Below are 24,226 nucleotides of genomic sequence, written 5' to 3'. Positions count from 1 at the left end.
ATTTTTAACCTTTCATGATTTTTTGCTTTAAATGAAATATAGTTGGTGTTTATGAATAATAATCATTAATTCTCAACAGCATCACCAGAGTATAAAATGTGTGAATTATAATAACACAGATTTTAATACAGTATAGTTGTATTAAGTTAGACATACAGATGTAGTAGGCTCACCTATGTTTTGATATGGCAGTTCTAATTCCGCAAGGAATTTGTTCCAGCAAAGACTTATGCATAGACAGTTCTATGGCAGCACCAAGATGATGTACTGTGCTGTAAAAGGTGATACAGAAATAAGCACATCCCCAAAATTCATATTAGTATGATAACTTGTAGTTATTTTATTTGTAGATATAGGCAAAAACGTTTGCTTTTTGTCAGTTTTGCATTCATTGGTCAGCATCTTAGGGTCATTGGAGCAGTACTGGCTTTTTGACTCAGTGATCATTAAGACAGCATTCCAATCCAGTACCAGCAGTCTTGGAGTATGGGAGCTCAAAACAAGAGCATGAATTGGGCCCAGGATTTTGTCCACTTCCAAATAATGAAACAGCTACAGAGGCTCCAGGCATGGCTGGAGTTATAGTGGGAACTATTAGAAGAAGTCCTGCATTTCTTGAAACCACAGATGCCAAGCTTTACTAAAAGGAAGTGGAGGAAGAATCCTTTGTGATTCAGCTGGTTCTGAACGAAACCCCAGTGCAGAGCAGTAAGAGAGAAATAAGTCATAGTGTGTGTGTTTAAGATAGGAGTAATGAAATAATTTGACAGTGTCAGCTATCATGAATTTTTGGGTTTTAATCTCTCTGCAGTTGGTTCATGCCATCACTGTATCATCTCCAAGTCACTGGCAGGCAATATTTGTTTCAATTCCTGCTCCCTGCACTGCTGCATACCCAAGTGCTCCTCCTTTCCCTCACTGGGAAAGAATAATGCAGGTATCTGTGATAAGGTCAATCTGACACTTCACAGAAGATTGGGAATTCAGTCTAGGCTGGGGGCTCCCAAAGACCTCTATCCCAGCACTACCACTGCCAGCATCCCTTGTGGTGGAGAGCTTCCACCTCCCAGCTGGACCCTGTGTGAGCTGTGTACTGCTGCTTCCCTCATTGCTGCTGGAAGCCTGTGCTGCAAGGGAATGTGTTTAGTTCATTCCCTCATGCTGGATATGTATTGCTTCATTCTGAAAAGGTTTTAGGCAGATAAAAGAGTATAATCTAGGATTGAGGACTGGCATGGGTAGTATTTGATATCTGAACCAATTGGCTTCTCTGAGTCCATAAAAATACCTTATCTAATTTACATTTGTCTGTAAAGCATCATGTGCCAGTCTTGAAATGAGTTTATTTGGCTCTTTCAGGTTATGAGTTTGTCAAACAAACATTTAGAAACACCATTTTCCCCACCCCCACAAGTAACACCTTTTTACCCTTTGTCTTGTTTCCTCCTTTTTTTCCTTAATTTTATTTTGTGTCCCTGTCTCTTAACTAATGTAATATACAGAAGCTTTGCTTCATTTGGTAGAATGTGGCTCACAGCTGAGGGCAGTCAACAAAGAACAGATCAATTCAGCCATTTTTATGTTATAGCTTACTCTGGATATTTAGCATAAAGAAAAATAGTTATTACTGTTGAACAGAGAATTTTAAAAAACATCAGGGAGGAATGATGCTGTCGTGCATAGAAATGGGAAAATGTTTTAAAAAGAAAAATAATGTGAAAATGTCTTACTTTTACATGAAGTGCAAGGCAATTTTTCTTTCACAAGATAATCAGTAAATTTCAATCCAAAGCAATTATGGGTTAAGCATTATGCAAAAATCCTGCTGATTTAACAAAAATGCTAATAAATGCTAAATATGAATAACCTGTAACATTCCTTTCCTTCCTCCCCCTCAAAAGCATGAAAATGTATTTTGGTTTTGCACAGCTGTTGAAATTTGACTTCATTTTAGATCTGTCGTTTCTCTTGTGTGTTGTCAAATTACTTCCTTTTTGAATCCTTGTCTTTTGTAACTTTCTTTTCCAAATTTTAGAAATTTTGCTGCCTCTTTCCCATTTCCTGTGCAGAGAAAAATCTGTTGTGTTTAAGTTTCAATAAGAGCTTCTTTGAGATCATAGGAGAATTTGGTGATAGTAGTTGTGTCTTCTTATAGCCTAACTCATCCCAGGTCTTGAACACCTCTAGAGGTTCTTCTGTAGATAACATAACCGCTGGTAATTAAAGAGAGGGGGCTTGGGAGGAAAAGGTAACAACTCATTTAATTCAAAGGCACATTAGGAAACGATTATTCCTGGGAGTTGTTTCTCACAAAATAATTCCTCCAGTGGGGATGTACTGAGAATGCTTCTGTGGTGAGAAGTCCTCCCTGCACATGAATACTTTGGGCCGTATTAGTGGGTACCACTTCAGCTTGGGGCTGAGCTGGACAGCCCAGCAGAGCTCATGTTAGAAGGGGAATTAGTTTCAGGATTTCTTGATTTGGCTCTGGGTCTCCCAGCAATCAAATCTCCTGGCTTTTATTGAGGACTGTGCGAATTCTCTCCAGGTGAGACAGAGGAGAGAGGCACTCCAGCATCAGCTGTTCTTCGCCAGCTTTTTTAGAAAAGCCTGAACCTCACTCAGGTTGTTTAGTGCTAGACACACTGCTACTTGCTTGATTGTACCACTGAACACCTCTGAAAATCTTTGAGAAACTTGAATGGAAAAGGAGAGGGTGGGTGCTTTGTTTGGTTTGGGGTTGTTTTTTAAAAATCTGGTAGACTTTTCAAAACTACTTTTTCAGCAAGAAATCTCTGCATTCCTTACTAATCCTTCTTCCCTTCTTGTGCTTTCTCTCTAGAAATATTTGATTTTTACCTTGTGTGTATCTTATGCTTGTGTATACTTTTTTTGTGTTTCAGTACTTCTAGTTCCAGTACCATTAGGGTCTTTTAACAAAAGTAATCAAATGGAAATCCTAATGTTTCCCCTTAATTGCTGTTGATCAAAGGCTGTAGCAGCTGTGGCCAACATTCATATTCAGATTCATTTTGCTTGCTTTTAAGATCATAGTTAAAGAGTAATTTCATTGTCTGTTCCTAATTTATATTAACTTTCCTTGTTTCAATCATTTGTTTTGGTAAGTAACTGTTAGAGGCATGTCTTCTCTCCCCTTCCCTCCAAATGCCATGCTATAGTGGAGTAAGTAGTTGAAGTTTGAGGTGATCTGTTCCCTAACCCATCCTGTAAATATCAATGCTAACAACAGTGTCTTGTGTTTTTTTTCTTTTTCTTTTTTTCTTTTTTTTTTTTTTTATCAATGTGCTTCTTCCTGTGTGAATAATTATGTGTCTAGAAACAGCCATGGAGTGATTTTGCTGTACTGAATGGGGGAAAGATTAATAGTGACATTTGGAAGGCAAGTATATTGTCAGATTTTAGAACCTTTACTACTATTACCCTTGTTTTTTTGCATGGCAGTGGCTGTTTTCCCCTTTTATTTTTCCATGAATGTCATTCATAACCTAGGCCAAAGTGAGTGGGGGTATTGCTAGGGATGTCTAGCTCACAAACATGCTGCCTTTTCTATCTTTCCACTTGGAATGGATTCAGTCTAAGCTAGCAGGGCAACTGCCATGATGTAACAAATAAGATGCCTGCACTGAATGAAATGCAGCTTGAGAAATATTTATATATATATATATATATGTATCTATATATGCATGCCTCTTTTCAACTTCAGCCAGAAATACTATCGCTTCTTTGCAGGGAGGATTTAATTTCCCTTTGAGATAAGAAATAACATGATGGTGTACTTAATACTGTTATAATAGTATTAAAACTATACTAATAGCATTGCCTCTATCTCTAGGACCTGCATGCAGCCACTGTGAACCCAGACCCAAGTCTGAAGGAGTTTGAAGGAGCAACTTTACGCTATGCCTCTTTGAAGCTCAGGTACAATGACTTCAGAGGGCTCAGTGGAATGACCAACTCTGTTTTGTGTTGTGCTGTAATTTTCATATGATTTTAAGACTGATATTGTTTTGTTTTGTTTTTTTTTTTATTCCACAGAAATGGTCCACAATCTGATGATGATGATTCTTGTAGCATCAACAGTGATCCGGAAGCCAAGGTCTGTATGAAGATCCACAATGGCATAACAATTAAAAATCTAGCATTTGTAAGCATAAACTTCCAACGTGCAGAATGTCTCCTAAGTTTTGAAATTAAGTGTGCCCCTCCTCTTGGCACAATGTGGATTGACCATGCAAGACTAATTCCATCAAAGGAGTTAGCAGATCTAAAGCTTCCTTTGGTTGGGTCAGGCAAGTGTGACTTATTTTGAAATCGTGTAAGCCGGGAAATTGGATTTTAGAGCTCAAGATTCCACTGTCCAACTGTAATAACTGTCCTCTTGCATGACTGAGTGTCTGAGAGAGAGCTCTGGTTTTTATTATCTCTAGATAGTTTCCAGGCGCATTCAGTGACAGAATTTGCTCTTTATTTTCAAGTTTGTCCTTCTTTAAAATATTCTTCCTTTTTTGTGTGTCTGCTTCAACTTACAGCTACTAACAAGGAAGTTACCTTTTAGAACAAGAAACTTCATTTTTTGGAAGAGAGAATGCTACTTTGAGAATGCACTTCATAGAGAAAAATTAGGCCATTATGTGACAAAGCACCATAATTAAATCAAAGCTTTTACTGTTGGAATCTAAGGGTTTTGAGGAGAAAGAAGCAGCAGAAAGTTTTGTATGCTTGCATATTTATCTTCAGATTTGCCTTGTTGATAGTTTTGCCTTTTGCTTGCATCCATTATTAAGGGTGTATATAAATCTGTATAATTGAAAATACAAGTAATTTAAATAAGTATTTTGGCTGTTCCATACAGCTGCAGCAACTGACAGGATCTGAAGCTATTTATTTGCAGGAACAAATATGTATGTATGATACAGAGTTGATAATTTTAATAGCCTTATGATACATTTTAAGAGAGAAAACAGACTGATCATGGCACCTAATTTTCTTTGTCATCTTGATTATTTGGCTTGTGATATTTAATTGAGATGTAAATAGTTGTACTTTGCTTGGCTCACTGGTAGTTTAAAAACAAGTGCTAAATTCTGAGCACAGTAAATGGAGCTGAAGGAGTGAGAAGCTTTAGGTTCCAGTCCTGAGAACAATAGAGTTGTTCCTTTCATGATGAACTTTATGGTATGGAAAGCTTTAAAGGGAGACAGTTTTTTGGTATGTCTATGATTTTACCAGGTGATTTGCACTGAGTATTTTTTGAGCTGTTCCTGCATGGAAGACCATGGCAGTAGTTTTGTGGACAAATAACTTGTGCCATCACTTCCCTTCCCTCTCTCACTTGCTGTTGAAACTTCACTTTTTTTGGATCAGGTTCCTCTCTGGTGTCTGTGAAATGGGGCAGTGCCAAAAGCTTGTCTTCTTGTGTCTATCACAACTGGTTTTGTTTTACCAGTTCAGGTAAAACTATGCTGATAATGCTTATATACTGAGCACTGAAACAGTCACAGAAGTGATTGAGAGGAGCAAGACAAGAAATAGAGGAGAAACTAGACATGTTTTTGCCTTTTTAAAAATCAGTTGGTTCAAAGCACCTTGCCTGATTTCTGCCCAATGCAGATGCTGTGCAGGGGCAGCAGTGACCCCAGCAGATATAGTGTGGCTGGCTGCAGGTGAAGCTCACCAGTGCTGACACTGATTTGCAGCAGGAGAGGCTGAGGGCAGAGCTGTTCAGTGCATCTGACTCTGTCCCAAGGACAGGGCACCTATGGCCATATCTCACAGGAATGGCAAGTGGTCCAGAAACAGCAGGGGCAATCTTCACCTCTGGAAAATGCTCTGAGACTTTTATTTCTCACATGGTTGGGAAGGGGATGGGGTAGGTGGATTCCTTGCTAGTCCATTTTACCCCAAATATGAAAGACTGAAAGATGTCTGATAGGCTTTGAAACAGATGACTTGAAAAAATCAGATATTTTTAGCCTTTTAGGCTCTCCCCTGCCATATTATCTGCCTTAACTATCTTTGATTAAAGCTTGTTTTTGTGGGGCAGCAAGCACAGATAAATCTTTTGTCTTCATTTTATCATAAGAAAAGAGAAGAAATGGGGTTTTTTGCTCATTAAACTATCTATTGGAAGAATTTGTTAAAATGAACTTTGTTAGAGGTGTGTTAGAGATCTTAAACCTATTTGAATCTAATTCTTACATTGACCAGTACATTTGTGAAAAAAAACAGTTGTCTCTGTGGCACATTTAATGCTGTATTTCAGCAAAGGGAACCGTGCCACCTTGTGGGAGGCTTTAGTAGTTCTCCCCTAGAGAGTCAGCTTCTGCAAAGATTGAAGTGCTGCAAAAATGCCTGCTTTGGAAAAAGCATGTAATATGGTTAATGTAACGGTTGTAAGAAAAGTGACTTATGCAGCAACCCATTTAAGTGTCATAATTATCAGTAAAGAACAAATGTTTCTCTGTGTGCTTTCTTCACGTGCTTAAGATGCAGTTCATGGTTTCATGTCCGTGGTGTCTCGGTCAGGTTACTGCAGAAGGTCACAAAGGAGAAGTGGAAAGAGGAGAATTATTACCTCCAGCTTCTTGATATCATCCATTTATTTCGGTAGAAATTTCTTGAAGAGATGGCTTATTGTGCTTGATGAGGATCTAATTCTGCATGTGAAACATGCACAGCTAGAAATGAGTTTTGGATTGGTGCTTCCCAGGAGACAGATCGTAACCTTCCTGGTTAATTTATAGAGCAATGTGTGCCTTCCTAATTGAGTTTCAAGGAAGGCAAAAGATGCTTTTAGCAATCCCAGACTGTAAATTCTTCTGGGTTGTCTTTTTTTTCATTGTTGTAAAATACAGTGTCCCTATGTAAAAACATAGGAAGGTGCTAAATTTTTTCTTTTGTCCATGTATAGAAACAGAACCTCTGGGAAACCTGTCACTGTCCCTAGGAATGGCACAGATTTTCAGATTCCCTATCCACATTTGTCTGCTCAGCAAAGCTTCACTTTTCCAGCCTCGCTATTTAGAGCATTTTTAGCTATGTCCATTATCTAAGAATGGGAAGAATGTGTTTAAACCCGTGCAAGTCCTAGGCATTTACTCCAAAAGACTGTTTTCTGCTTTAGAAACCAATAAATGCTCTGGGTCTCAAAGGAAGAGAATGAGACTGTTTCCAAGAGAGAGCATCAAGAGATGTTGATAACAAGTATTTAAATTTAGTGATTCACCTGTAGGTGAATGAAAACACAACTTGAAGACATGGAAAATGAGTTGGTGATAAATTTCTGGGGATTACCTGGCCTTTAGGGTTTAACCAGATGGCCTTTGGTAAGCTGACTTGTGGCTGTTGTGAAAGTGGCCTGTAAATCAAAATAATCTATCTAAGCACTATCAAAATAATTTTACAAAATACTGTGCTCCCCAAAGATTTAATATCCATATCCTGACTGCTTTTCTTACTATAGAAGCAGAGGTATGTGTTTTGGAAACATTGTATATTTGCTTCTTTCTGGTTTTTTCCAGAAGAAAACCTCCTGCCTAGACACAGGTCAGTGTATATCTGTGGGGATGGACATGAATCTGATTTCTGACCCAAGTGAAGACTTAACCTGAGAGGAGCTTTTGCCATGTCCAGCAATCCCAAGAAAGTATTATTTTCTTACAGTCAAAGCAGCTTCTAAATTCTTGATGCAGGCAGGGAGTATTCAGCATTTTCCAGCAGTCCACCTTAGCTGCATTACAGTCTTCTTATGAGCTCATAGAATGCTGCAAAAAGCCTCAATTCAATTAATTTCAATTAATTAAATTTGAGGAGTTTATTCCACCTTAAGTCTCTTTTCAAAATTAGATTAAATCTAAAAGAGAAATAGGATATCTTCAACAGTTTTTCTTCCAAAGTGGTATTTTTGCTTGGTTTTTGGATTAGGAATTTGTTTCTTTCAAAACAGTCTTTTGTTTTCATTCCCTAGGAAATAGCACTGGAAGAAATTTTTACCTATTTCTTTACCCTTATAAGGGAATCACAGTGTATTAATTTCAAGTTTCTTCTTTAAGTGTTTTTTGTGGGGCTTTTTTTCTGCTTTGACTAGTCTTCCTGACAGACTGATTCAAGTGTAATCTGCCATTCCACCTTTGCAGCTCCTGGGTAGCAATGGTGAGTGGTGGAAGAGGCTGTTTCTAAACTGGGTTGTTGTTCCTGAATTTGGCTGTTTGCCATTAGCAGCACCCTCACATCTATAGAGCTGCTGCAGGTAAATTATGCAGGTGCTTGAAAATGTTCTCCTTCAAAAGCAGCTTTAGAAACAGGCAGCTAAAGCACTAAACTACATATCCTCAATGATTTATTTTTTAAATAGTCTTTCTCATGTTGTGCATTAGACCTTTCAGAGAATATGTTTCCTTGTTCTTTATCTCTGTGAATGATAGTTATTACTATTGACATCTGTTGTATCTTTAGGTAAAAATTCCTAATGTCCTGATGTGATGTACATCATAATACAGATTTCAGGCTAGAGGATATTTGCTTCCACCTTGTTCCTAAATGGAGTCTTGTTTAATCAAATACGAAGATAAATTCAGGGCAAGGAAGATGCAGCATTTTCCCAAATCTCATGGATTTTACTTTATAAGGGCACTCCAAGTTACAGTATGGGGTTTTTTTGTTATACTATATGTAAAATATAAATATCTGGGATAACATTGGTTTCTCTGGGTGTGGATTGAAGGCACTTGAGGTGGTAGTTCATGTTCGGACTCAGGTGTTGATTATTCCTTATCAGTAAAACAGTCTCACTGCTGTGAGTTCAGCAGCTTTTCATTAGAAGGCACAAAATGGCTTACAATCTCTTGTTACAAGGTCTTTTAAGACTAAACTATCCAGTTAAGAAAGGACACCTAGATTATTTTCCCTTTTAACCCAATAACTGATCCCAAAGGGCCCACAATGTGGACTTTTCTGCCCAATTACAAAATGCCACCCAAACCCATGAGGAAGAAGGAAGAAGAAGCATAAAGAAGAAACCCAGGATGACAACACCCTGTGCCCTCCATCTTGCTTCCATCCACCAACATACTAAAAATCCCAAACCCTAAATTTCTCATCAAGTGATACACGTACACTACTCTCTATAATCTATTTCACACTTCTGTGGGCTCTAGTCTATCTTGAAGTCTAGGAAACTTTCTCCATGAATGAGGGTCAAAGTCAGTGTTCCCCTGGGCATCAGGGCACCCCAGAGCAGACAGAGAAATATTCCCAGTGCCCTGGGTTTCCACAGGATAATTTCCTATTTTCTCAAGCCATTCAAGATTATAATGAGATCCTGCAAAATATTACATGTCTTTCACTCCTAGGAATCCCATGTATCTCTGGGATCTAATTAATTGGGAACTTAAGACGCACAATTAGGACATGAGGGCCCAAACAGTAGGAGGGATATTGAGCAGACATTTTACTTGTAATCGTCCTTAGAAAAATACCTCACAAAGCCATTCCTCATGTGAAAGACAATGGAAACTGCTTGAATATTTACCACTATTTTACAGGTTCATAATGCAAGAATTACATCTTGAGTTTGGGGGCATTATCAGGATTTGTTTTGTTAAGATGCGCTGTACAAAAGGTTTGCACTGGGCTGGGAGATTTCTGCAGGATTGGAAAAAGAGAAGATAAATCATAGGAACACCTTTGTTTCAAATCAAAACAAAAGATCTTCATGGCCAGTGAAGTTCCAGACTTAACAGTAGCTGTGTCTGCCACAGGTGTGTTGACCAGGAGTTATTGCTGGGGTAAGTAAGAACAGAGGTGCCAAGTGTATTACAGGAGGATGGCTGATGCAGGTGGGAACGATGTGGGTCCTGCTTTGTCCTTGGGACAGTCACTGCCTTTGCCATGAGCGGCCAGGTTGTGTGGGCACTTTGGGTGCCTGCCAGTGACCACTGTCCTTGTGGGGAGGCAGCTTCCCTGGCTGCCAGTCTGGTGAGGTGACACTGGAGGGAGCCTTGCCTCTGGAATTGCAGCTGTGGGACACCCAATATGCTGCTGTGGCCTCTCAGGCATGGGATACTAGGAAATGCTGGCTACGTTTGAGAAAGCATGAATATACCTATTATAATTTTATTTTTATTAGTGATGTTGTTTCTTCCATGGTGGCAGTTTCTATTGCTTCACCAGGTCAAAGTGCCAGTGTCCTCTGCAGTACTTTTTTAATGGAGGTGCACAGTCCAGATTTTCTTGGCTGGAGTCTGTGTACAGCATCTTGCTGTGTACAGCCATATAATAAACTGTGGTGGTTCAGTAGAACACAGAAAACCCCAGGCCGCTGATCTAAGCAAAAAAAAAATTTTTTTTCAAGAATCTTCATTTTCTAATATTTTAGTGTTGCTTATTTTAGTAGTTTTTAATCACAGTTTATTCACTGTTTTATGGTGCCACACAGTAAAATTTTCGTGGGCCAGCAGTACTTAGGGTGTGATTGTTGAAGGAACCCTCAAGAATGGACAGAAACTGGGAGAAGCAGCAGCTCATCACACTCATGTGCCACAGGCAAAAAGTTTCTGTGGCCATTGTGCAGCCCAATGGATTCTGTCAGCAAGCAGCTCCCAGTTCAGCACAGCTGGGCTGGTATTGCTGGCACAGCTCCCTGTCAGCCCCCCAGCAGCTTTGCTGCTGCAGTGCACAGGTAATCCCAGCTTGCAGCCCTTCATGCTCCCCACTTGAGACCAGCCATTCCTCCTCTAAAACAATCTATGCAGCCCCTGCCAGCTTCAGCTCTGGAATGGCCTGTTGAATGTGAATTGCCTCTTGAATGTCTGTTCATCCTATTGCTACAAAATGAACTGACAGATATTTTTGTATTTCTCTTCAATTATTTACATTACCTTGCCAGTTTAGGGCAGCTCAGGGAAATAGCTTGTTCTAGTTTGAAATGTTACAGTGTTTACCATTCCGTGGCATAGATATTTAATGGAAAAAAAGTGCTGTTTGTATTTATGTGCCTATATAAATGTGTATATTTATTTCTGTTGAAAATTGCACATACACATTTTGAAACCTGCATGATACAAACTTGGTGAGTTATTTGTCCATTGTGGACTAGCTGAAAGGTGCAATTATGGAGGAAATTCATTTAAAAATCAATTAAAGTAGAATATTGAGTTGAATGACAGAGCAATATTTAGATAGCTCTAGCCAGCATGTATATTTATTTTTAGTTCTACTTGTAAATTTTACTTTAAAAAATGAGACATTTTCCTTGTCAAAATTCTCTGCACTTCATCCAAGAGAAAAGGGATAATATTTATCTCTTAAGAGATGTGAAAGCATGAGATGTGCTTCATTGTTGCACATAATGCATTATTCCATATGTTTGGAAATTATGGCTCCATGGTGCTTCAAGGAGACAGCATGACAGTAAATGGGTCCTTAAATGTGGGCGGTCCACCAGGGCTCAAGATTTCTGGGCTCTGGATTCATGTTTATTTGAGTCTTTTTTGAAAAGCAGAAATCGATCAATAGTGATTTAACTTCATTGACTTTTGATCCTGTGGTAAACATAATTTCTGCAGAAATCAAATTACTTGTAATAACGTTCCTTCCAAAGAGACTGAAATTCTCACTTTAGTGAAGCTGGAAGTTTTTTATCCATTGATTCATAAGGTCAAGAGTTCACTTAAAGGTTGGGAGCTCTTCAGGGGTTTTTGTTTCCTTTAAAATTTGGATGTCATGCATATTCCCTTTGAAATTATGCACCACGGTACTAAATAAAGTACTGCTGATGGCATCAGAAACACTTATATATCTGTCAGCCTGAAGAAGAGCATACATTGGGAAAATACAGCATTTAAGGTTAAAGTTAATAAATGCAGAGCACTAGTTCTAAAGAAATGGGTGCACACATTCTTTATGCTCTAAACTCCTGCAGGGCTTGTCTCTACTGACAATGTGTGTATTTGTGGGGGTCACCTGTGTGTGTCACAGAACAGCAAAATCTGCTTATCTGAGTTATCCTAACAGTTCAGTTACTCTGCAAGATAGACCTGAGTTTGAACATCCTTTATTAGTTTCTAGTGAAAAATATGACTGCCTTTTCTTAAATGAGGAAGCACAGGTTTTATTTCACTGTACTAAAATGAAGCCCAGCCCAGCCTTGACTCAAAGCAAAGTGTACAAACCCATCCCTTTAGGATCTGAAGTCAAGGTATCTGTAAAGCGTCTAAAGTGAAAACCTCTCTTGCTAAGACTAGAGAAAAGAATAAGATGATTTTAATTTATTCTTCAGAAGGAGCTGTTAGAGAATGGTAGGGTCCATTCTATTTTTTGCTCAAATGACTGGATTTTAAAAGATCTTGAACCAGCACAATGTTCCTGCAACATTTTCTTGCCTTGGTAGAGCAGGTTTGACCTCTGGCTGTAAGCCAGGGGGAACCACTGAGACAAAAGTATTAAGCTCAAAACAAGAGAGGAACTTTTGTGATCCTACACATTGAAGTCTGCAGGTCTGGAAAAATGAGACTGTAGTGGCTTGGAGAATGAGTAAGGGACTGTGAGACCAGAAAATTGGATACTGACCTCCTCTAAAGAAGTAATGTATTATAAAGGTTATTTTATAGTATTTGTGAAGTCACCATATTTAATTTTAGGGGAGTTTAGTTTATAGTCATCTGCCTGAAATAGCATTTATTAGTGATTTGTGAATTCTGTTGTGACCTGAATACTTCTGTCCTTATTTTTGTATTTCATGTGCATTTTCAGTAATTCAAGTAATAAAAGATTAACTGCAACAGGAAGCTGGAAATGTTGAAAGGTCTTATTAGTTGTTTTTGATTAAGCATTTTGAATTTTTTGTAGCTAAGAAGTTTTATTTGACATCTGTGAATATTTCTTTGAGAAAGTAAATGCACTGCCGTCTATTCATGTCAATTAAATGAAAGTGCTTGTTCATTAATTGCATAAGTTCTTTTTATTCTCTTGTTACTCTTTGATCTTCTATAGTGTTTTCATCTGAAATCGATGTAATCTTTCTTGCTGTGTAGTAGGAAAATAAACTGGAACATACTTCTTCCTCAGAATAGAAAGATGTTATGTTATGCTTCCAAAGCACAAAATAATATGATAGGTTTTTTTTAATTTTCAAAGTATCAAAGAAAATGCAAGTGAAATCTTGGTTGGCTGCATTATAAATGGTTAATTATGTGACCTACATGCTGTGTCTCAGGCACAAACCTGCTCAGTGGTCTGTGATAAAAGACCTTATTAAATATTGTAGTGATTTACATGTCTGCAGGCAGATATAACCTTTAGAAAGGAAAAATGTAAAAGGAAACAAAGGGAAACTACTCAAAACCATCCTGTGGGCTTGGAAGTAGAGAAGAAATAAGTAGCACATATTTAAAGCATCAAGGCAAACATTCTCTTAATGCAGATCTGTTCATAGTGGCTGCCAACAGCTGTGTAATATGAAAAGCAATCTGTCTGTGGTCTGGTAATGTGCATTAGTTGTTGTTCTCAAACTGGTGCTCTAATTCACTTTCACCCTCTTGTGGGATCTTTTCTATCCGCACCTTTATCCAGCTTCCAACACTACTCTGCCATAGTCATGTGCACTTGATCTCTTGCCCTCTTTTTAGTAGGGAATTGTATTTGCTTTGTCTTTCTCAGTTATTTTATTTTAATTTTCTTTAGTGCTACATGCTTAGCACTGCATGAGGCAACAAGTAGAGTGTGCATTTGCTTATGGTTAGAACTTTGTCAGAGCTCTCTGTCCCTGCCAAAGCTCCTTCCAGGGTTCCTCTTGGGAAAGCTGCTGCAGAGCAGGACCTGCCCTGTGGTGAAAGGTTTGCAATGCCAAAGAGCAAACGGGATCTGTGGTTTGTCCATTTCTTCAGTCCTAAAGTTCCCCAGCTTTAGGCAGTATTTTGGATCAGAACTGCACTGCAAGAAAGGTTTACAGCTCTATACAGAGTTCAGATGACAGCATTTATGAGTTTGGTTCTTAGGTTACAGATCATTAACCCTGAAACATTAATTGGATTTGCAACCATTTGAACATAGGTTCCCCAGAACTGTAAAACCAAGCAGCAATACCTGTGTTTTTATTTTTGTTCACCTGTCTTTTCTTGGGCTAGTGTGTGATAAGGTGGATTTTTTTAATCTGTATGTAACTTCTTTGTACAATGTCCTGTGTAGCCAGTCAGGAAATGTGAAGTGTCCAGTCAAGATGAAAATACAAAATTATTGGCTTACCATGGTTTAAGTGACACTTTCATTCACTTCTCTCAGCCATGCAGTATTTGTGGTAATATCTTTGATCTTCCCAATCCCACACGGCAATGTTTGCACAGTATACAATTCCTAAGTATCTTTCAGCCTGCTGTATTTATCAACTTCTTTTGTTTTTCTTTGCCAGCTCTTGAAAAGAGTCAAGCAGACAGCCTGACCAGGCACAGAAAACTTACTCTAAGAGAGAAAATAAATTAGATAGACGACTGTAAGACAAAAGTTGACATTGGGATTACTGTGAAATTATGACAGGCCAATAATTATTAATTGCCACTAATTATCTCTAAGCCTTGAGAAGAGATGCATAACAAACTGGCATTTCCAGGAATGAGCTCATAGGCACTTAATGAAGAAAAGCTGCACTCTGTTTTTAGCTGGGCTTGGTTTGCCTCTGGGTGTTAGTTCCAGAAGATAATAGAGTGCATTATCAAGGCTCTTTGGGGTCAGAGGAAGTACTTTGTCTCTTGGCTTGTCAGTGTCATTGGTGGGAGGCAGGGGACCATGATGCTGTGTTAATGTGTTAAAGTTCCAAAAAATTCTGCTCTCATGCCTGACTCAGCCAGCCATGGTAAAAATTAGGTCCTATCTGACTGGAGACACTAGGTGGTTTGTTTCTGCTGGGCTTTGTGCTCTTTTGTTTTAAGGGAAGGGAACCTCTAAATAATGAAAGAGGAAAAAAGCAACCTATAATAAAACACAAAGTGGATCTCTGACAGTCCAGCTGCTGACAGACAGGCAGGCATGCTCAGACTTCCACCTCTCTCCCACTACACTTATGTATTTATAAATATATAAATACATTTGTGTATTTATAACTTCTGCTCCACTGATGCTGAGTGGACCCTGGTATGTGTCACATGTTACTGAGTCCGCCTCTTTTCTAGTTCTGAAAATCTGCATGAGGGTCAGCCATGACTGCTGAACCACATCAGCACATGCATTCACTTAACCACAAAATACAAAGTTTTTGGCTTTTAGGTATATTTTAAACAAAAGAAAGTTACTTTTATATATATACTCAGGTACATGTGTAGAGTAGAATGTGAGTAGAATGTTGAGTCTTTTTAAGGTTTATTGAGAGGTTTTTGTTTGCAGTGAGTTTATGGGAAATTGGTTTGTTTTCTGAAGCTGCTCTGAAGCATTTTGTTTGGGTTATGGTAAGGGCTTCTTGTGAAATACACAAAAACTTGTCAGGTGCCAGAAGTCAAGGGCTTTCTCATGCCTACCTCACTTGGAAGGACCAAGAGGGAATAGAAGCAGGAAAGGAAGCCATGTCTTTCACATAGAGGGCAATATGTGGGGTAGGCAAGAGTGTTGTGTTCTGCTCACTTTATTGTTTTGGCAGTGGGCTGCATCAGTACAGTGGATGCTCCCACCAGAGAATTTCAAACATAGAATAAAGAAAGGCCAGGAAAAAAATAGCAAAACAGTTCACCATCTTTACTAATAAGAGATTTACCTGCTGTCAAGTTGAATTGATAGTCTTTCATCAATTTTGGCCTTCTTAAGATACACTGTTCAGTGCAAGGACTATGTAGGTTGGATGGACTTCTGAGCAGTCTGGTCTGGTGAAAGGTGTCCCTGCCCACAACAGGGGATTGGATGTAGACAATCTTTAAGGTCTCTTCCAACCCAAAGCATTCTGTGATTCTGTATTTATCCTTGTGTTCAGAAAGCAGCTAACAAATAGCAGATGAGTTGAGATGTGAAGAGCAACAAGGAAACAGTGTGCTTATTGTGTGTATTTAGTTCTTCACCTCTCTTTCGATTTGGAGAATGTTTCTCTCTGCCAGTATTCTACTATTCAATTTAATATTTAAGTACTTGTAAAAAACCCCTTTCTTCTGGTACAGTAGAATCAGTATTTTTAAAGCTTGCAAAGATAAATATTTAATACCCCAGTGAGTATAGCAGCACTTTTAGCAAGATTCATGAACATCTAATGTGCCTGAAACAATTTTGCAATCTTTAGATTAGACCACCTTAATAATTGCTAAAAAATGGGGTGTTTTGGTATCTTGTGTAGCCCTGAAGTGAAGAGCACCCCTGAGTATTGACCTCTTGTTTGTCTCCTTTTTCACCTTCTCCTTCATGGCCCTTCAGAATTGAAAGTCAGCACTTTTGTGGGTTTCCAGCAGAGCTGGGTCAGGAAGCAGCAGTGTGGGAGAATTTGCATGTTGATTCCCTTGTTTCCAAAGGAAAAAAAAGAAAAAAAAACCCCACAAAAAGCTGGAGGCATGAAAGGCTTTAATTTTTTACCTACTCTCACTAAAGAGTTTTATGCAATTGCAGAGTGTGTTTGCTGTCTGATACCTGAGATGAGATGCAGCCTTAATGACTCCTTGGAGTGGGTACCAGGGGTTCAGGAAGCAGGTTCTTTCCTGCTTGGTGGAGTGAGCCTGGAGTGCATTGTGCAAACTGAAAGAAGGCTGAAGGAGAAGTTTTAAAGGGAGGGACAAACTCATTACTCTTTTTATCCACTGGTGAATTTTATTCCTTCCTTAGTTTGCCGAAGTTGACACATTATGCATGTTTAAAATACCTTGGTGTTCTGGGGTAGGGTTTTTTTGAGGGCAGCTGTTCCCAAAGGACACACCAGTGATGGTGTGTGAGCTGGATCAGCTCTCTGACTTCTCAGCAGCTTTGAGAAGGTGGCAAGTGAAGACTCAGCTTTTGAGCTCTGAAGCTGATTTATTTACTGCATCCTAAGGAGGATTGGTAGCTGCAGCCTGGGCCTCTGTTGCAGCTGCTGGGCAGGGTGGCAGGGTGCTGCTGGAGGCAGCAGGGCTCCCAGCAGTCCCAGCACTGCCTTCCTCCCTGCAGCTCCCAGGATCACACCCTGCTTTCCCAAGGACCCGCAGGATGCTGCTGACAGCAAGGAAAGCTGTGTGGCACAGGGCAGCAGCACTCAGCCATGAGTGTTGCTCTGCTATTGCTGAGCCTTTAGGGACCACCTGAAGCATTTGGTGTGCCTGCTCAGGAGGTTCAACAAGCAGCCTGTTGAGCCCATGGCTGTGGTTCAGAGTGAAACTCCTGTAACCTTCTCTGGAAGAAGTCTTGGTCTCATAGACAAGCTCCTATTGACTTAGTGTGGGGTCTGTATTCCTCCCACCATGATGCCTGAGGGCAAATGAGCAGGTTTTGGTGTTTTTTCAGAATAAACACTTTTTATTCTTTACCTTAGTAGGTGTAGGGTGCCATTCAATTTCTTCAATTTTGATTTGTTTGCAAAAGTACCATTTGCACAAAATAATGTTGCCTTGGCTTGTTCAGCCAACTGAGTGCTCTAGTTGGCTAAACAGCTTTCTGCTAACAAATGCATAATTAGAGTGTTTTATTTTAAAGGTAATTTTGAATTTTTTCTAGAAAAAGCCTGCTTTCCTCTTATGATAGCTTATCTTCTATGTAGCTTTGAAATTGTTATTGCTTACTACCTTAGGTAAACTAACTATAGAAGTGATTGCTGTAATCCAGAAAAAAAATGTAATTTTCTGGTAAAAAGCCAGACAGTGAATATCTCATAGGAGACATAATCCAGTAGGGTTTTCTTTCTTTTCAATTAGATTCTAGCTAAAATTTCAATTCTATACTCTATAGTTGTGTTTTTTCCTTTACTGTTTTGTGTTTGTGTGTATCCTAGTATTTCTGCTCCCTTGTTTCCTCCTTTATCTTAACAAAATTATTTTATTGGAAGGCATTGCTGTTACCTCCACTGACACTATTCATAGCAAGTTATGCATTCTTCTTCTTTCCTTTGAATGTTTTCACCTTGCCATTCACAAATTAGATTTTCATTTACTTATCTTTGAATGTAAGGCCATCTACAAGGCCTTCATTTTTTTCCCCATACGAGATGGAGACCTTTACCATTAACTGCCTAGTTGCTGTTGTATGACAGATGGTTTTTGATTTATTTCTAGTGTTTCGCTGTGCGATCTCTGGGCTGGGTAGAAATGGCAGAAGAAGATCTGGCTCCTGGAAAGAGCAGTGTTGCTGTGAACAATTGCATCAGACAACTCTCTTACTGTAAAAATGACATCAGAGACACTGTTGGCATTTGGGGAGAGGTAAGAACAGAGTGAACAACTTCTCCTCTTGGAACATCCCTCTCACATCATAAAACATCTCAAAGGAGCAATTCTGTAGACAGCTACTTCCATGTTCTGTGTTTGGGATTTCACTACCTCAGCCTGGCACTGCCAAATATATAAAAGGGTTCAGGGAAAGTGTTGACTTTTTTGTTCCAAACTGCTCAGGACAGCAGATACCCCAAAGAGCTCACTTCCCTGTTACATCTGTGCTAGTACACACCTGTGCAGTGGCAGTGCTGGGGACACACAGGCCAAACTGTTGTATTCAGTGTAACTCTTCTTGACCAGAGGTCTGAAAGTGATTCTTTGTAACAGCATTTTCAAAGGTTTCACAATGACAAAGGGCTTTAAGGAAACCCACACTGGCAGGGTTGTGGTTCTGAAATGTATGAGAAGATTGGAACTGATGGGCAGATGGTTTATCTTACAATTATTATTTTATCAGTGTTTCAGAAGGAAATTAATTATATGTCATCAGTCTGTCTGTTGGCTCCTCTCCAATAACTCTTGAATTTCTGCACCAGTGTCATCCAGTTTTGAAGGATGCCAGATTCCCATACGCTGAGGAAAAAGGAGAGAGCCCAGCTTTCCTCTTTCCTGGTTTGCTGAAGGGTCAGTGTGCCTTCACTGTCTGTACCACAGTTGCTCTCTGCTTCTTTCTGAGTTGGCTCAGAAAGAGAGGATAACTGGGAACTCAGGGAAAATTGAAGGGACATTTCGGTTTTGTGATGTAGAAAATACTGTCAGGTATTCATCTGTGCCCAGGTGTGCTGGGGACAGATGAGGAAGGGGGAGATGTTGAGGGGTCAGTAAGTGTAACAAGAAGGGAAAAGGTGGGACAGACAGAGGACATAGGAGACAAAGCCACACTAAAACATCTTTGTTATTTGATTGTTCATGGAACATCTTCAACTTCTGCCAAATCTCATTTTCTACCTCTCTCCTGACATATTTTCAGAAGGGTTACACTAGTGTGGATTGGTCACACAGGAGCTGAATTCAAAATTGACAAAAGAGTGAATGTTGTAACTTTCCCTCCTAAGACGAAACACTGCCAAACAAAAAAAAAGAAATCAAAAGAAAGACTTGTCTACATTTCAGTAAAAGTTTCAGGAAAAATAACATTCAGTCTCCCAAGTTATTGTTGCAGTCTATGGCTCCAGTTCACCATCCTAGCTATGACCCCAGCAATGCTGAGATGCTGGGGGAAAGTGCCCTTAAAAATTGAAATTATGTGTAAAGGAGCACATATATAGTGTTCTATCCATTTAAAATCATTTCAGCAGGATTTTTATATGTACAAAGTATATATTGCACATATAAATAAACAAAATAATATTGTTTTCCTTTATTTCTTACACCTGGGAACAGTTTTTTTAGATAATATAGGTAGACAAACAATTAGAGATGTGTCAGTCATGGGCTTTGGACTTACTGCTGACCTCAGGGTAGAAAAAAATCCAGTATCTTTACATGTGTGTAATCTCATCCATATTTCAGATAGCAGCACTTTGATCACCTTGAAATATAGTGTTTACTTTGAACCCTCATGATTTATTTTAAGAGTTAATGTTCACATTTTTTCTATATCTCTCTGTCAATCCCCTTATTCTTTGTTGGAAATCCTTGCAGGTTTTCAAGCTAAGCTGGTAAAAAGTTTTGGTCCTCTTGAATGGATGTTTAAATTAAGAGTGCTATTCATTTAAAAAAAAAAAAATCAGCCTGACAAAACAATAGAGACACTGTGCTTGAATAGGTGGCTCCTGAAGTAAATTGTCTTCCTGATTTTAAAAGAGTTCATTACATCCGACCACATTTTCCTGCCTGCAATGTAAGGCTTCAAGAGTGATTAGAAGAGGCATGTGTTAGAAAGGAACCTGAAAAAATTATACTCCATCATTGATGCATCAGATGGAGCAATTACAGCAGGAGTCTATTATGGAGCTAAATGACTGCATGTAAGAATTTTAAGATTGCCTAAGCTAGAATATAATGAAAGTGAAATCGGGGTTAGGACTAACCCCAAGATTTCATGATTTAAAAAACTGCAAAACAAACCACAAACCCTCCCACACCCCGGGTAAAACCCTGACCCTGCAGAAGCTTTGTTAGTGGCTTTACTGTGGGATTTCATGCCCTTTGCTACAAAAGAAATTGCCTATAAATTTTGAACTTCTACTGTTCTGTAAAATCCAAACAGAAAAACACTGTTCTTTTGTTTGTATTGCAGATGAATTACATTTCTGTACATTGCAATTTCACTTACATGAAAAAGATATCTTCCATTGACCTATATACTGCAGCCTGTAACACTTCCAGAAAAACTGCTGGGATTGAGCCTCTCTTTCCTTTAGTCACTTTCCCTCCATGGCTCTTCTTCAAACCATCAGATCTCTGCAGCTCTTCAGCAGTCTGAGACATTAAAGCCTATATTCAAGCTCCTAGCCTGTCTAATAATTTCTTTTTGACCTATGCAGTGCTTTCGTCTCTAAAATAGCTTTTGTATAATAAGGCAACAAAATTTAGCAAAATATATTGCTTCTGGCTGCAGACAAGTGATCCCCTGAGCATTGCAAGGATCATTTCCTGTGACTTATGTTGCTTCTCTGCCCATTCTCCAATTTTTTTCCAGCTAATTTGGATCCTGTTTTGTTACTCTAATCCCAGTGTATTTTGCATGAATAACATATTTTTCCTTTTTGTAATAATTTCCTCTGGAACAAATATATAAGTATAAAATTGGTCCAAAAAGCAATCTGTGTGACACTTGGTAGCATTCTTCACATAATTTGTTTACTGCTTCTGACCTCCAAGCAAATTTCTCCCTTTTTATCTTCATGATGTTTCTTTTTCTATCTGCCACTAGCATCTCAGTGCTGCTGGTTTACCCCAGTTTTTTGCATGGCTATCACAGCTCCTTCTGCTTCTCTAGGAGCAGCCTATATATCCAGCCTTGCATCTCAGCCACAGATGTGCTTTTTCCATCAGGCAAAAAATGCTTCTTCAGGCTTTGCTCATACCAGGTGTCACCTGTGTCTCCCACATCCCTCTTGGTACTTGCAGTGCCAGCTCTGTGTCACAGCTTCCCTTGGAATCCCTGCTGGGAAATGGGCAGTGCCTGCCCCTTGCTGCCTTGCCTACGAACAATGGCAGGCAGCCCTCACAAAGTGACATGATTGTATTTCTTACACAAACACAAAAGTAGGCATCATAAAGACTTGAGCCTCTGTAACCAAGAGGGAAAAGGGTTTCTGTGTCACTGAGATGAAGAAAAAGGTCAGTTTTGAATCATTAGTCAGTAGGGATTCAGACTCTTTCTGTTCTTTCTGTTCATGTATATATTCTGGCACCAAAGAGAGGAAACTAATTACTCTGTATGTAGCTGATAGCTTCCACCTTCTGATCAGGAGCTTGTCTTACTGCTCAGCAATAGGTTCAGGAGCATTTCTGTAAGATCTCATGGTCTGAAGAGTATGTGTACAGCCTTCAAGAAGAAGGAAATTACATGTGCTAGAGGAGGCAGCAGACCTATTACAAATGCTGTCAAGAGAAGGAAGATAAGCATTTGTGAATTAGCATCAAAAGGAGAATTTTCTCTAAATTTGTTTCCTGCAAGAGAAAAAAAGCATTATCCTTGTTCTTACATGCCAGAAGAACTGGGGAGAAGTCCTGACTCCAAGATTCTGCATTCACTAGCAGAATTCACATTCAGGTTTTAATACTGGGTTTTCCCCTTTAATCTTTCTTCAAAGAGTAAATCCTTTGACATGTACAAATTGCTGTCTGTTCCCATAATCCATTGGTTAAATTTTATGGAAACAAAACACTTTGAAGGAAGGAACTCTGCCTCAAAAGTACAGGTTTTGATATAAGCTTTTACTATGAGTACAGGCCATGATTTCTCATATATTTGGAAGAATTTACTGAAAAACAGATGAACACATAGCTTATTGAATAACTCAGTAGTTTGGGTCTGAATGAGTTGTATTTAAAAGACATCAAAGCTTTTTGTGATTGGGGTTGTTTAAAAATATAGTAGCAAGATAACATCTTAGATCTTTTTCACACCAGAAGCATATGAAGCTTTTTTCATTTGCTCTTGGAACAGCCCAAACCTTTGAGTAAAGATGAAGCTAGTCTGAACAGCACAGACATAACACCTCGATCCCAGCCAGTCTGAGAGGGTGATGCACTGTGTACTTTGTCTGGATCTGCAGGGCAAAGACATGTACCTCATCCTGGAGAATGACATGCTGAACCTGATTGACCCCATGGACCGCACGGTCCTGCACGCGCAGCCCATCGTGAGCATCCGAGTCTGGGGCGTGGGCCGTGACAACGGCCGGTGAGTGTTGGCTCTGCTTGTCTGCCTTGCTGCTATTTCCTTCTGCTAATGCATACTGCACATTACTCTGTCCCAGGGCCTGAGAGAAGGTGGGTAAATTCTTCTTTTTGTTACTGGTGTTACTTTTTAAACTCTGTGCATTTTGTAGTGTATCACTTGTATGCTGTCTTGTTAAGCCTGCATTGAACAAGCCTTTCAGATTAACTCAGGTGCATAGAACTGCACATGTAGCATTGATTTGTTTCAGATCTGTGTAGTACTTTTGGTATAAAAGCATGTTTTCAAATATGTCTCGTAGGATGTTTCTCCTGACTATGTGAAAGCATGTCTTCCTGCTGGTCCAAGTAATGGGTTTAGTCATTACTGTTTCTTCTAGTTCTTGGTGTAAGAAAATCCCCAAAGGTGTTGCGGAAAGCTGAGATTTGTCCCTGAAATGTGCTGCCTGTGAGCTAAAGTTGTTCCTTGTGGTAGGAAGCAACCAGGAGCGTGTGCTAAAGGCCTTCCTGCCCTAGAAGCAGTCTTTCCTTAGGTTTCCTTCTTGGCTGGTCTCTTGGTAGCATTCTTGTTTGCCATGTAATACTGCTGAGGAAACTGGGTTGTGAAGGTGACTTGTTTGGAGCACGACAGTGAGCTGCCTCCCAGTCTGATTGGGCATTTTGATGTAGTGAAAACATTGCCATTCATATGGAAAAAGTCCAGGATCTTAGCACAGTACCCATCCTGACACAAGGATGGTAAGGATTGAGTAACACCAGCAATCTTCTGCTTTTTGTGTCCATATTTGATAATGATCAGGTAAGTCCTGCATGACCAGTACTGGCTGTGATGGAATAACCACATTACTGCACAAGGGAAGGGTTGCTGATGTCATTTATCTAAAACGCCTTTGACACAGTCTCCCACTACATTCTTCTTTCTAAATTGGAGAGAGATGTATTTGATGAGTGGACTGTTGGATGGATATGAAAGTGGTTGGATAGTTGCATTCAGAGGTTACTGGTCAATGGCTCAGAGTCCCAGTGGACATCAGTGATAAGTGGTGCCCTTCAGGGATCTGCACTGGGGCCAGTGTTACTTAATATCTTCATTAATGGCATAGATGAAGGGATCAAATACACCCTCTGCAAATTTGCTGATGCCACCAAGCTGAGTGGTGCAGTTGACGCTTCTAAAGGATGAGGTGCCATCCAAAAGGACCTGGACAGGCTCAAGAACTGGACCTTCAGGAATTTCACATGGTTTAACAAAACCAAGTACAGAGTCCTGCATCTGAGCTGGGACAACCCCCATTATCAGCCCAGTCTGGGGGATGCACAGACCCAGAGCAGCCCTGCCAGGGAGGATTTGGTGATGCTGGTGGGTGAGAGGCTGGACATGACCCAGCCATGGGCACTCACAGCCCAGAGAGCCAAAGGTGTCCTGGGCTGCATCCAGAGCCCCGTGGGCAGCAGGGCAGGGAGGGGATTCTGCCCCTCTGCTCTGCTCTGCTCTG

The 24,226-nt window shown here is 39.7% G+C and overlaps 1 protein-coding gene across 6 annotated transcripts in view; it reads left to right on the top strand.

Moving 5' to 3' along the window:
• The window catches only part of APBB2 (amyloid beta precursor protein binding family B member 2), a 163,472-nt gene that overhangs the window by 100,002 nt on the left and 39,244 nt on the right, over positions 1-24,226 (top strand). For 3 of the 6 annotated variants that reach the window (XM_059469813.1, XM_059469812.1, XM_059469811.1), the window contains 5 exons: positions 3,338-3,400; positions 3,854-3,939; positions 4,057-4,117; positions 18,219-18,365; positions 22,607-22,734. In XM_059469813.1, coding sequence (XP_059325796.1) covers positions 3,338-3,400; positions 3,854-3,939; positions 4,057-4,117; positions 18,219-18,365; positions 22,607-22,734 — 485 coding nt within the window. Of the gene's footprint in view, positions 1-3,337; positions 3,401-3,853; positions 3,940-4,056; positions 4,118-18,218; positions 18,366-22,606; positions 22,741-24,226 lie in introns of those variants that run through there. The other 3 variants (XM_059469815.1, XM_059469814.1, XM_059469818.1) reach the window with 2 other exon arrangements.

Source organism: Ammospiza nelsoni, chromosome 4, assembly GCF_027579445.1.
Source record: "Ammospiza nelsoni isolate bAmmNel1 chromosome 4, bAmmNel1.pri, whole genome shotgun sequence".
In the NCBI taxonomy this organism is placed as follows: domain Eukaryota; kingdom Metazoa; phylum Chordata; class Aves; order Passeriformes; family Passerellidae; genus Ammospiza; species Ammospiza nelsoni.
Note: the sequence above shows the minus strand (reverse complement) of the source record. Positions and strands in the feature narration are given on the sequence as shown.